We start from the raw sequence: 13,398 nt of genomic DNA, 5'->3' as shown, positions 1-13,398 counted from the left end.
CTTATCACATTGGAAACACTAATACATGAATCCAATTAATTGTTGGATAACTCTAATGGATCATCCACATATACAATGGATTTACAACACTTCCCCTTGAATATCCATAGATTATGTGCCTCGTTAAACCTTACTAGGAAAAACCCAGTGGGAAAAAGCCTAGTGAAGGAAAAAGAGTACACATATCTCATAATACGCTTTCAATGTTGCCTCGTTAAAAACCTTACCAGGAAAACCCAACTTGGGACAAAACCATAGTTAAGGAAAAGAGTACAACGCGTATTTCGCTCCCCCCGATGAAAACTTTACTTGATATCTCGGAGACGGCGTATTCCAATCTTGTATCTCAACTTTTCAAACGTTGATGTTGGCAATGCCTTAGTGAATCAATCAGCAAGATTATCACTTGAACGAATTTGTTGAACTTCTATCTCACCATTTTGTTGAAGATCATGCGTGAAAAAGAACTTTGGTGAGATATGCTTTGTCCGGTCTCCTTTGATGTATCCTCCTTTCAATTGAGCTATACATGCAGCATTATCTTCGTACATTGTGGTTGGTATATTCTTTTTCAAAGAAAAACCACACATTTCCTGAATATGATGGGTCATTGATCTCAACCAGACGCACTCTCGACTTGCTTCATGGATGGCTATTATTTCTGCATGATTTGAAGAAGTGGCTACCAATGTTTGCTTCATTGATCGCCAAGATATTGCCGTGTCTCCACATGTAAACAAATAGCCTGTTTGTGATCGAGCTTTATGCGGATCTGATAAATACCCTGCATCTGCGTAACCAATCAGTTCTGATTTGGATTCATTGGAATAGAATAAACCCATGTCCATGGTCCCTCGAAGATATCGAAGTATGTGTTTAACACCATTCCAATGTCTTTTTGTTGGGGAGGAACTGAATCTTGCCAGTAGACTTACTGCAAAACAGATATCTGGTCGAGTATTGTTAGCAAGGTACATTAGTGCCCCGATCGCACTAAGATAAGGAGTTTCATCACCAAGAAGCTCTTCATCATTCTCTTGAGGTCGAAATGGATCTGTATTGATGTCAAGCGATCTTACCACCATTGGAGTACTCAATGGATGTGAGTTATCCATGTAAAAACGCTTTAGTATCTTTTCTGTGTACGTTGATTGATGAACAAGTATTCCATTTGACAAATTCTCAATCTGTAGACCAAGACAAAATTTTGTCTTGCCGAGATCTTTCATTTCGAATTCTTTTTTCAGACACTCAACAGCTTCTAAAAGCTCTTTACGAGTTCCAATGATGTTCAAATCATCAACATACACAGCTATTATTACAAATTCAGATCCCGACCGTTTAATGAAAATGCAGGGACAAATCGGGTCATTTTTGTACCCTTTCTTTAACAAATATTCACTCAGACGATTGTACCACATCCTTCCTGATTGTTTCAATCCATACAGAGATTTCTGAAGCTTTATTGAACAAGTTTCTCTTGAATCTTTGTATGCTTCAGGCACTTTGAATGCTTCAGGAATTTTCATGAAAATGTTGTGGTCCAATGAGCCATATAGATAGGCTGTGACAACGTCCATTAGACGCATTTCAAGTTTTTCATGAACTGCCAGATTTATGAGATATCTGAAGGTGATTGCATCTACCACTGGAGAATATGTCTCCATATAATCAATGCCAGGTCTTTGAGAAAAACCTTGAGCAACGAGTCGGGCCTTATATCTCATGACTTCACCTTTCTCATTTCTTTTTCGTACAAAAACCCATTTGTACCCCACTGGCTTGATACCTTCAGGTGTTCGGATTATCGGTCCAAAAACTTCACGTTTTTCTAGTGAAGCCAATTTAGCTTGAATTGCATCCTTCCATTTTGGCCAATCATTTCTCTGTCTACATTCGTGAACAGATTTTGGCTCAAAATCTTCATCTTGTTGCATTATTTCAATAGCAACATTATAGGCAAATATGTTGTCAATCACAACATTATTTCGGTTCCACAACTTTCTCGTCGAGATATAATTCATTGAAATTTCATTATTTTCAGAAGTTCGAACCTCCTCCCCATCATGTGTTATCACTTGGGTCTCATCTTGAAAATTTTTTTTCAACCCATGATCATCTTGATCATTTATTCCTTTTCTCTTTCGAAGATTTTTATCCTTGGAACCAATTGATCTACCACGCTTTAAATGTGGTCTAGACTCATTTGCCTTAAAAATCTTCTTTATTTTTAAAAAGATTTTATACCAAGTCAAATCAGATTATTTTTTATTAAACGAAATGAGTACTTAAAAGCAATTTACTATAAAAAAAAGATTCGAAATTATAGCTTTTTTGTTTTTTCTAGAAAAATATTATTCCAACAAAAGTTCTACGTGGCTAAAGAGGCAACCATAAATAGGAGTGGGACCACGTAAGACTTGTGGGAACCACAAACGTGCCACGCGTCAATCACAGCTTGTGTGTTTAGGTTAGGTGTCATGTAAATTTTATATTTTTATTTTTCTTATTTCAAAAAGAGTAGTGATAAGGTCACCGTTGTGAATTGAAAATAATACGCTACATCCATATATTCTTTCTTACTCACATTAAATTAAAGAGGAAAAAAATGAATATATTTAAATTATTTTAACTAATATGTAGATATTTTCTGAGATACTAATTCTTTTGTCATTTAAAAATTGTAATATATAATATTATTTATACTATGGATATTGATGTGTCATAATTTTATTTATTAAATATTAAATTTACAGATAAAATTATGTCATGTGTTTTTATTTAGTTTTTCGTTAGAGTGAAATATATATGTTTTAATTTTTAAATAGCAGAGACATTATTGTCTTACAAGTTTAACAGAGGATATTTATATATTTTTTGAGCCCTTAAATTAATATTACTTCTTTCTAAAAAACCTTATTTACTTTAAAATGTATTTTTTTAAAAATGACTTTTTTCTTTTATGAAAATATTTTAATTTTAATCTTGCTTGACTTGTTATTCCTAGATTAGGTGTTTTTTTTTTTTTTTTGTCTTTTTGATGATTCGAAACTTATAACTTTAAAATTAAAAATAATTATAAATTTTTATCTTTTAGAAAGTGCTTTAGTCATCCATCATATGAATTTTTCTTTGAAATTCTAATATACTCAAGCCACAATCTGTGTATCAAAGACGAAGTAAAAATCAATAAATAAAAATATTCAACCTGATCGTCTGTTCTCCCTTCCCTTAGATCATGAATTAATTTTAAAAAGAAAAAGGAAAAATAACCTCTCTTTTCTTTTTATGTTAGATTGAATTAAATGATTTGAAAAATATTTTTATAGTGTTCCTTCCTCAAATTTAAGGAAAATAACATCCCAAGATAAAGTAAGAAAACACTTTTCAAAACTCTCTTTCAATCTTACCATCTAATCACACTCAAACTCAAAAGTGGACCTTAACTCGAGACATGATTGTCAATCATAATTTCGGACCGACCTCAACTCAAAACCTGACTCCAAAATAAAGGTTGAGAGTTAAGTCCCAGCGCAGGGTTGGGTATTAGTTCGGGGTTGAGAGTTAAGTCCGGGACGGAGGTTAGGATTTGAGTTTTGAGGCTTGAATCTCGGGTCAGAGTTGAGGTTGGATCTCAAATTGAGGTTGGGAGTTGGGTTTTAATTGGGTTTGAGAGTTTGAACTTATTTGGACAGGCCGAAGAAAGTAGCTTTAAATCAAAAAATAAAAAACAAACTTTAAATGACTTTTAAGTCAAAAAATAAAAAGTATGGGATCTACTTTTGATTTTTGACTTTATCAAAGATTCTCAAAAGCTAAAAATGACTAAGAAGTAGCTTTTACCATTTGTGAATCAATCCAAACAGGCCCTTAGAGTACTCATGTTAAGGTAGAATATCGAGTTTTGGATCGAGAGTCAAGTCAGGGATTGAGGTTGGATCTTGGGCCCTAATCGGGAGTCGGGAGTTTAATATGATCAAGGGAAAGATCGAGAGTTAAATTCTAAGTCGTGGTCGAATCTTGGGCCCTAATTGGGAGTTGGGAGTAAGGTCAAGGGCAAGATCAAGAGTCAAGTCCCAAGTCGTGGTTGGATCTTGGGTCAAGTGTTTAGTAATGATCGTAGTCAAAAGTCGAGTTTCTAGCTGGGAATCTGATTTTGGATTGGGATCAAAAGCGGAGGCTTGGGTCAGGATCTCGAGTTGAGTCAATAATAAAGTCTTGGGGTTGAGAGTTGGTTTCCGATAGGGCTCAAGAGTGTGTCTCGAGTGAGATCTAGGTCGAGTGTCAGGTTTTAGGTTAGGGTCGTAGATGAAAGTCAAGTCACCACTCGAGGTTAGATCTCGGGTGGGGGAGGGGGGTGGAAAATCAAGTTGTAGGTTGTGGTCGAGACCCCAAGTTGAGGTCTTGGTCGAACTAAAAAATCAGAGTGGAACCTGAATCCTGCGCAACTTAGGACCTGATACTCGAACTAGACCATGAGAATGACTCAATTATGGACTCTTGATCCCAAGCACGAGACCTTGACTCTCGACCTTAGCTTAGGAACCGCCACTCGTCGTTTACTCAAGACTCAACTCCTAATTCGGAATTGGATTCGAAATCCAAATCCAACTCTATATCCGACTGTGACTTGATAATCCAACCTTGACTCGAGACCCGAATCTCGACCTTAAGTTCTTACCTGATATTTGACTCTAGACTATGACTTAAAACTCGACTTTCGATAATTGTATTTTCAAATCTCGTGTCATAGTATTTTCCTATATTATAGTTAAGATGAAGAGCAAAGAGAACCCAAAGGAGTAGAAGAAAGAGAAAAGGAAGTTTATAAAGTCTTGGACGTGCTAGATGAGATGTACACATTCTAGATGTTTCCACATGTAACTTTATCACATCAACTCTGTACCGATTTCATCTCTTTGAATCATCATTTTTACGTACTCTATAATAATAGTATCGCATAATAATAGTAATAATAACAAAATTTTGTTAAAAAAAGCTCATTGACTGCTCAATTTTGCCCTCTTTTTTCTACCCAAAATTCTAGGGCTTGTGTTTTTTTTATCAATCACTAATCACTCAACTCTTCTCTCTTCTCTCTTCTCTCTCATACCTCCTACGTGCAGGTAAGTTTCTTTGAATTGGGTATTTTTTTATTTTCTTCAATTCTCATGATTTCAGCTTTTTCATGAAATGGGTATCGAATTTTCTTCAAAAAGATACAATCTTTATGTGTTTCTGTTGAAATCCATGTTTTTCTGTTGTTGTTGTTGTTATTGGAAAAAGGGAAACTCTAATTTCTTGAAAAGTTACAATCTTTATGTGTGTTTCGATATGATGTTGTTTCTGTATTCCCTTTTTGATTAAATGGGTATTTCTGAATTCTTGAAAAAGGCAATATACTGATTATGGGATTGGTGTTAGAAGTTGTGGGTTTAGGTTTTTCTAATCCATTTTTTCTCATGGGTGCTTCAATCTTTTTTTATGACAACGAAACCCGCAGCCGCTACCCCTTTCGGTTGGGTACGCACAACGGCACAAGGCAGAACTCCTCTCCTGTGCAATAGCTCGCAAACTACATAGGTTAGGTAACCCGCATTAGGCAAGTTTGGTGCGACGAGCTCGACCCAGAATGCAAACCCCTTGCTTTCAAAGGGGTTTCGAACTCTTGACCTCCCACGTGGAAGTCCCAAACTCAAACCATTGGGCCACTCCGAAGTAAAGAATAATCATAGTTGTTCTTTGATAGCTATTGTGCATGAAGCTGCTCTATATGAAAGCTCCTACGGAGGTGCAGATTCTCATTCGGATAGTCCCTTTATTATAGATAATTCTTGAATTTTGAGATGAGGTAGGGAGAATATGTGATGTTTCATTCCATCAATTGGGGAAACTAATTCTTCACTAGTTGCAAGTTGTCAAAAGCAAAAAGCATAGGAAAGTGCCGAAAGCTCGTTGGGGTTTAAATTGTAATCAAAGAGTGTTTGATAAAGATATAGGCAATGAAGAAGAACAATTCCAGAAACGCACAAGCACGAACATGTAACGCAAGAAAGAGTAACTAAATAAGTGAAATATGTCAAATAAAGCATTTAAAGTAAGTTCAAGGCCATTTGACCTTGATTTAGGTTTGAATATTCAGTTTTAGATTTGTAATTCAGGTTACAGGACTAGTATTGTATTAATTTTTTAAAGCATGTAAAGTAAGTTCAAAACCATTTCTTTGACAATTGATGTTATTTTGCCAAGATATATATTGTCTAGTACCACTATTTTCAAGGTGGGATTTGGGGATGATGAGGTACACCTTAGTGAATCGAACCTGTGCTAAAGTGCTGCTTAAGTGAGATGAGTGCCCAGTTTGAAATTCACGTAGCTTCAAGGTCTAACCACTCCTCAAATCAACCTCTAACAATATTGTCTTTGGAGCTGGGTTTCGCTGGGAGCACCGAAAATTTTACTTTTTATTTTCCCTTGGGTGAATTTGCCAGGATTAAGGTATCTGAGGGTCTAAAAGTCAATAATATGAGATGAAAACTATGGAGAAGTTTCAAGTCTCAACAGAGACGAGAGAACATGCCAGGTAACTTCTTCCTATTTACCTAAGCCTTAGAGGTGGGTAGGTGTTACCTAGTACTTACATTGGTGGAAGGTAGTAGGTACCCGTGTAATAGTCGATGTGTGAGTAAGCTGGTTCAAACACCACTTGTTCAAAAAATAAAAACCATAGTTAAGATAAAATGGTGTCTTTTTTCTCCGTTAGTTAATCATGTGAAGTATGCCGAGATTCCTCGAAGTTCTAGTTACTTACATACACTAGATTTGAAAAGTTCAAAGCATTTTCTTCAAGTGAAGATGAAGGCTGCTAAACGCTAGTCAGTGAATCCCATGTACCCTCCATTAAAGTGTAGATTTAGAAGACATCTGCATGTGTTGTTTCAGTAGCTAGAACTGCATATGGAGGTGCTTTTCTTTAAATAAATTCCCTGAATTGGTTACTTGTCTTTGTAATTAGGACACTCATATTGTGGAACTCTGAGAGTAAAACTACAGCAGTATGCCATCAAATTCCAAAAGCACAAATCGGGAGGAAACCAATGCATATAATGTTCCACGTTCCACTGTATATCCTGAACCTTGGTGGAACGGCGCTGTTTATACTCCTGTTTCCCCTGGGTTGATTCGGGAAAATGCATCAGATTCATCATCATTGGAACAATCCGTGGATGGCCAATCTCAGTCTGATGGTGGATTCAATGAGGAAGATGATGATGCTCCTGAAAAATCGCAAAGTATCATACCTTTGCATGCAGGTACATCTTTAATTTTTAATGTTTCATGTGATAAAATAATCATGATCATTGATAGAGAGACAGAGAGAGACAGAGTCTGACTTTTTTACCTTTTGTGAGAAGTACCTAGTAATTGTCCCTTGTTGTCCGCCCAAATTGTATTGCTTAATCCATTTTTTGAAGAGCAATCTTATTAATACTATTATACATGTTAAATATCTTGGTGTACATGACAAGCATTTCACTGATCTTTTTACTTTTTTGAAAATATTTTGTTTTTGCTAATTGCATCTAGTAAAATATGTTATTGATCTTATTATTACTTTGGTATCATATGGTTTCCAGGTAAGCAAAGTGCCTGAAATACACTTCCTTGTGGAGTCTTTGTGTCTTTTTTCTTAGTGATTTAGAATAGCACAAGCGATCATATAGAAGTTGGTTAAAAGTTTAAACTCTCCCATAAGAGAACCTATGTTTCTTGGTTGCAAGCAATTGATATGGGTGAAGATCTAGAATCGGATTCGTCATTATAATATTTGAGGGTGATGGATCGGAGTATGGGTACAAGCACCAGGAAACCACTAATAGATGTGTGGCTATAATATAATATAATATGTAACAAATAATATTTTTTTTTGATGAATGTGGTGTTCGGGCCAGCTTTCACACACTAGTTACTCATGACCGTAAATTCTTAATTGTGTAAACCATCCTCTGTTGCATGGAGTCTTCAATTTTCTTTGACGACCAGTATCATGTTGACACAGTACATTTAGGGAATTTCGTAGCATATTCAATCAACATTCCGTGGAGGTTCATTGATCAATGAAGGTGAAAGTGAAACAGGGAATAAAAATAAGAAGAAGAAGAGGTGGCAGAAAAAACAGAACACAGAGAAGGAAAAAGGAGAAGATGGGTACCTGATTTAAACTATCACAGACTATGAAGAACAAAAACCGTTTTTTCCTGCTTCCATCAAGCAAACACAGATTTATGAAGCTACTCCTTTTGAATTTAGAAAAAGAGTTCTGTAGGTTGGCAGGAAGTTTGAAGAAACCGAGTAGGGAGGCTAGCATTTCCTTGCTTTTTCTGCTGGCAGTAACAAATAACTGTTAAGGGTGGATGCTAGGGGTTTCTTGCTAGTTGCAGAGGGATTGAGCTTCTAAAATGTGATGGAACATGCTTGTTTATTTGATAGGGTCATAAGTAAGTGTAAGCCACATGTAGAGTTCCTTTTTTTGTTATAGCAAGATCTAGAAGAACAAAAGGATCTGCCAGTTTTTTACCACAACTTAAAACTAAAGCTTATTGACATACTCATAAAAATGTGTGTGAGCAAAATAAAAATAAAAATTGAAAACTGAGATAGTGTGGCCCTTTGGATCCCCTCCAGTATAAATGGGTTTTAACAAAAAAATAATAGAAAACTGGATTGCTATAGCCCTTTGAATCCCCTCCAGTAATGATCAATGGAGTCTTTGATTTAGGACAGGTGTCTATCTATAAATTATAGGCTTACGTTTCAATTCCATATTCCACCGTCATCAATTTCCAAATCCTGTTTTTCTTTCATTAAATATGTCATTCCGTCTCTCTAAAAGTGCAGGTTTTACTGCAATTCCAGTACCATTCCTTACCTCCAATATTTTCTATTTATATATTTCAGTGCAATTTCAGAAAAGCTTTCTTCTTTCTTCCCTAGAATTTCACTGCCCTAAACCCATTTGCAACCGAGTCCTCTTTCTTATCATAGCAGCTTCAACTTCATTGCGCAAAAGCAATTTCTGTATGTATGTGGACAGGGAGATGATAAGGGTTTGGTTTGCTCTTTCGTTTATAGATTTATTTATTTTTTGAAATTGACAAAAAAAAAGGCTTTGGTAGGTGAGGTAGCCTCTGCGGCTCTGCCACTGAAACCAAATTCCGGCAGCCAGATATAGTGAGACTCCGTCGTTATGTTCATTGGAGGAAACATAAGACTAGAAGAGAATTGTACATAAAGGTGTAAGTAAATTAATGTTGGGAAGTTGGTGATAATGAGGGAGAATAAAAAAGAGGATTACAGTCCAAACTTAATTTATAGACAGACAAGTGCCATTAATCAACAACTGCATTGATCTTACTGGAGGGGATCCATCCCTATTACTTGTTATTTTTTATGCATATATGGTATTGTATGTCCATACCATATTTACACATTTTTTCATGCTGTACTGAAACTCCTATCCATGTTACTGAATCCTAAAATTTCTGAGATGAAGAAAAAAATACACCCTGCATCATAAAGTTCAAACTTGTGGAGAAAGGTGACGTTTTATCCACTTACATTAGGTATGCAATAAATGTCCTAATGTATGGATTATGTGACTGGTACTAATGAGATCTATTTTCAAGATCAGATGGGAGTTATGGGAAGGCGGATCAGAATTTTCAGCCAGCTGCTCCAGCCATACCTCCAAGACTTGATGGAAGCCTAGCACAGCCCCAGCAGCTTGAACTTGTTGGGCACTCTATTGTATGTTTGACCATTTTAATGGGTTCTGAGATCTGTTATAATTATCATTTTTGGTGAGTTGCTTCATTGATAATGTCTTATGACTCATGTGGAAGTGATTCTGTTTGATTGGCTACCAGGCGTGTGCTCCAAACCCATATGTTGATCCATACTATGGCGGGATGATGACAGCTTTTGGCCAGCCTTTGGTATACACATATTTAAATATTTCAAGTCAAATTTTATTCTTTGATTTGTGTATTAAAATCTTTTACCTAAGCTCTTAAAAGAGAGAGGTTATCTCATGTCTCGTTCAATATTATTGATCTTGCTGCTAATGTGAGCGACTTTAGTATAATATCTTTCTGGACCAGAACACATCAGTGCTTGAAAATTGTGAAATCAGATTTGTCTTGGTCCTCTCTTGAGCCTCTACTAACTTCTTGCCACTTTAGTGATGCTTTAGAAACACTCTTCTTCTCGGCACTACTTGCTTCCAGGAGTTTGTAGTATATGCTTTCATCATTATTGTTCAGGAAGACTGGGATGACCTATTTCTTGTGGAATTTTTTGGGTCCAAAGTTGTACATCACCTTAATGGTGCTACTGATGCACAATTCCAGCACAATTATTGGATATTGCGGACACCATCATTTAAGTGGTTCATTAAAGTTCCAACCAGAGCGATTGAGATAGGTTTACCCAAGTTCAATATAATATAATAAATCTAAGAATTTCTAGTGGCATTCGATGCCAGAATGGTTTAATAGAGGGAGCTTGTGCTATTGGGCAGAAGGGGAATCTAAAAAAGAAGAGAGAACGTTACAACTCATTGCTAGTAAAAAAGGGAGTTTGATCTCTTGGTTTCTGGGTGGGAAGGCTTTGATACCATATTTAAGTCAACAACTTGGTCAACTGTAATCTATATAGCACTTCTTTACAGGACCCCAGTTCATCCTAATTAATAGACCTGAAGATTCATATGAAAATCATTGTTGGCCCCCTCTGGTTTTCAGTATAGAAACCTTAATCTCATTGGAACTAGATACCTCTAACTTGATCGTTGCTTCACGAATGACTCTACTCCTTTGACATGTTAGAATTATGCCTTTCTGAAAAAGTGAACTTACGGCCCTTGCGTAACAATTGTCTATTAAGCATTCTGTACAAAAAAGCTCTAGTGTGCATTATCACATGTCTTTACATTGCTCAACATATTGAGGCTCGCAAAATGAATTCTCCAATATTCTTATTGCTTCATGTTTATTAAAAGAACAAAATAGAACATATAAAGACAAGTGAAACATGATATGGAAAGACGTCATGATGTCAGTTGTGCCAAGGTATTATCTGGTTGGTGGGCAAACTCGACATGCTCATTAGCCAGATTACTTAGTGTTTGCTCTAAATCTATGGTGAGTTTTTCTTTAGAAGTCCTTACCAACTGTTGCACTATTCAGGTTCCTCCTCATGTACTTGATATGCACTACGCAAGGATGCCCTTGCCACAAGAAATGGCTCAAGAACCAGTTTATGTTAATGCTAAGCAGTATCGAAGGATCCTGCAGCGAAGACAGTCACGTGCTAAAGCAGAACTTGAAAAGAAGCAGATAAAGGGTAGAAAGGTTAGTACGTGCTCTCTCATGGGGTCACTCTTTCAATTTTCTTCTCCTCGTTTTCCGGAATTCGTTGCCACCGATTACTAGGATTTACTACATGAAATCAGTCTTCTGGAGATGTGTGGAACTTCCGCCAAGTTCTTGTACCTATTCCAAGTGGTGCAGAGGCAGATGGCAGATGTGTCTCAAGTCTGAATGGATTTCCATATTATCTGACTGGTTGGCCAGTGGGCATGCAAGGGAACTCTGCATGTATGAGGAATTTTATATTTTAGCCGGGGAGGGGGAGGGGGGAGTGTAAGAACTGATGTTTTTCTCTACTTCAAGCAAAATAAATAGTGTTTAGCAGTTAGTGCCCCTTAATCCACCCCACTTCTCTAGGAGAAATAAGAAAGGCTATCTACGACACTTTTTTCCACTGTTTGTTTTAAAAAATATGATCTGAGATGCAATACTTTTGCTCACAGTTGGCTATCGTTCCCCTCCACTTTCTTATTCCAGCTTTTGCATGAGTTTGTATCGTTGAAGGGTGGACTTGTGCCATTAGTTCCGCATAAATATTTTTTACTTGTATCCTCGCTATAACTATATCAGGATGTCAGTAATACTGAACGGAGTCACAACTTTTAGGGTTGATATTTGTTATTTTAGTAGGTCCCTCGTGTCGTATATAATGTGATGACATTAGTAGTCATTTCTGAAGTTTGATGATCTGCTGCATTCTCAAAGTTTTTTACACATCCTCCTTTCCTTGTGTTACAGCCATATCTTCACGAGTCTCGACATCAGCATGCACTGAGGAGGGTAAGGGCCTCGGGAGGACGTTTTGCCAAAAAGACAGATGCTTCTAAGGGTACTGGTTCTGTGAGTTCATCGGGTTCTGAACCTTTGCAGTTCAATGCTGCTGATATTCAAAAGAGGAATGAAAATGGAAGGTTGGCCGAGCTTCAGCAGTCTTATTCAAATGGTAGCAGTTATGGCAATCAAAGTAGCTTTCAAGAATCAAAGGATGAGTACCAGTCTGCTGAAAGCAGGGAAGGAGGTTTTTCTGTCAAGTAATTGGAGATACGTTCATGTCTAAACTAGCTCTTGCACTGCAACGAGGCTCGAGTATGAACAAGAGGAGTTTACAGGTATTGTTTCATTTCTTGGCTTTTCAAGCTGGGCGGCAATTCATTCTTGGCTTTTTACTTTAGTGTTAATGGGAGCAACAGACGTGACGAGCGTATCAGTGTTGCAGCATTTGCTTGGAGATTACATCTTCCCTTATGTACAGAGATGGATGAACTTACAACTAGGATTAGAAGTTGTTCAGTAAGTTTATGTTTGGCCAGTTACTGTAGTTTTAGTTTAGGAGACCATGTAAAAAGGTTGTTAGTTTTGCATACCTATCTTTTTTCTTTCCCTAATTGTTGCATTAATTTCTGAGTATGGTTTGTTTTGATGTGATTTGATCTGTTATCATAGATACAGTAGGATGAAATGACATATTTGAGATTAAAGTGTGCAAATATGTTCAGTCAGTCCATATTATAACAGTGAAGGTCAATGCTATTGTACAGAGTGGATGATACAGTTTTGAGCACATCCGCATCTTTGTCCTCCTTTCGGATTCTAAAGCAATCACCATAACATTGAACCCTCGACGTGATATTAAGGTGTGCTCAAGCGCGTCCCTCTTTATGAATAATATTTGAAGAGCTTGTAGGTCTTAATGCAACTTGGTTTTGCATCATTAGGGTCAAGTTGGGCTAAACCTATTATTTATCTTATTTTGATCAACCCCATCTTGATCCAAATGAACTCTGAAACAGGTTTGGCATTAATTTATTTATTTGTTCTACCCATCGTAATCCGTAATCCATCAATGGGGCGAGGCGTGTGGCTTTAAGGCTATGTATTTTATTTGATTGCTATGTTTAGAATAGCTTATCACGCAATTTATATCATTGTGATGAAATAAGTTATTTCATATATATGGAGGGATAAGTTA

General features: G+C 36.7%; 1 protein-coding gene across 3 annotated transcripts; it reads left to right on the top strand.

The window, feature by feature from the left end:
• The first annotated feature begins 4,859 nt into the window (after window positions 1-4,859).
• LOC107003130 (nuclear transcription factor Y subunit A-1) lies at window positions 4,860-12,907 on the top strand. 3 transcript variants are annotated; one of them, XR_001454615.2, is made up of 7 exons: window positions 5,006-5,126; window positions 7,016-7,313; window positions 9,692-9,807; window positions 9,927-9,995; window positions 11,247-11,411; window positions 12,168-12,538; window positions 12,602-12,907. XR_001454615.2 is itself a non-coding variant. In XM_015201396.2 (6 exons), exons 2-6 carry the CDS (start codon window positions 7,058-7,060, stop codon window positions 12,462-12,464), a joined length of 903 nt encoding a protein of 300 aa, XP_015056882.1. In that variant the 5' UTR covers window positions 4,860-4,880; window positions 7,016-7,057. The 3 variants fall into 3 exon arrangements, 2 of the variants coding, with proteins under 2 accessions (XP_015056882.1, XP_015056881.1); XM_015201396.2 differs by lacking the exons at window positions 5,006-5,126; window positions 12,602-12,907 and adding an exon at window positions 4,860-4,880 and having other exon boundaries at window positions 12,168-12,464; XM_015201395.2 differs by having other exon boundaries at window positions 4,970-5,126; window positions 12,168-12,833.
• Window positions 12,908-13,398: the final 491 nt, after the last annotated feature.

The sequence above is a fragment of the Solanum pennellii genome, chromosome 11, assembly GCF_001406875.1.
Source record: "Solanum pennellii chromosome 11, SPENNV200".
Taxonomy (NCBI): domain Eukaryota; kingdom Viridiplantae; phylum Streptophyta; class Magnoliopsida; order Solanales; family Solanaceae; genus Solanum; species Solanum pennellii.
Note: the sequence above shows the minus strand (reverse complement) of the source record. Positions and strands in the feature narration are given on the sequence as shown.

Coding starts and splice junctions, on each gene's coding strand:
- LOC107003130 (XM_015201395.2), top strand. CDS start 7,058: ATGCCATCAAATTCCAAAAGCACAAATCGGGAGGAAACCAATGCATAT. Junction 7,314..9,691: donor TATCATACCTTTGCATGCAG/GTACATCTTTAA, acceptor TTTCAAGATCAG/ATGGGAGTTATGGGAAGGCG. Junction 9,996..11,246: donor CAGCTTTTGGCCAGCCTTTG/GTATACACATAT, acceptor TGCACTATTCAG/GTTCCTCCTCATGTACTTGA.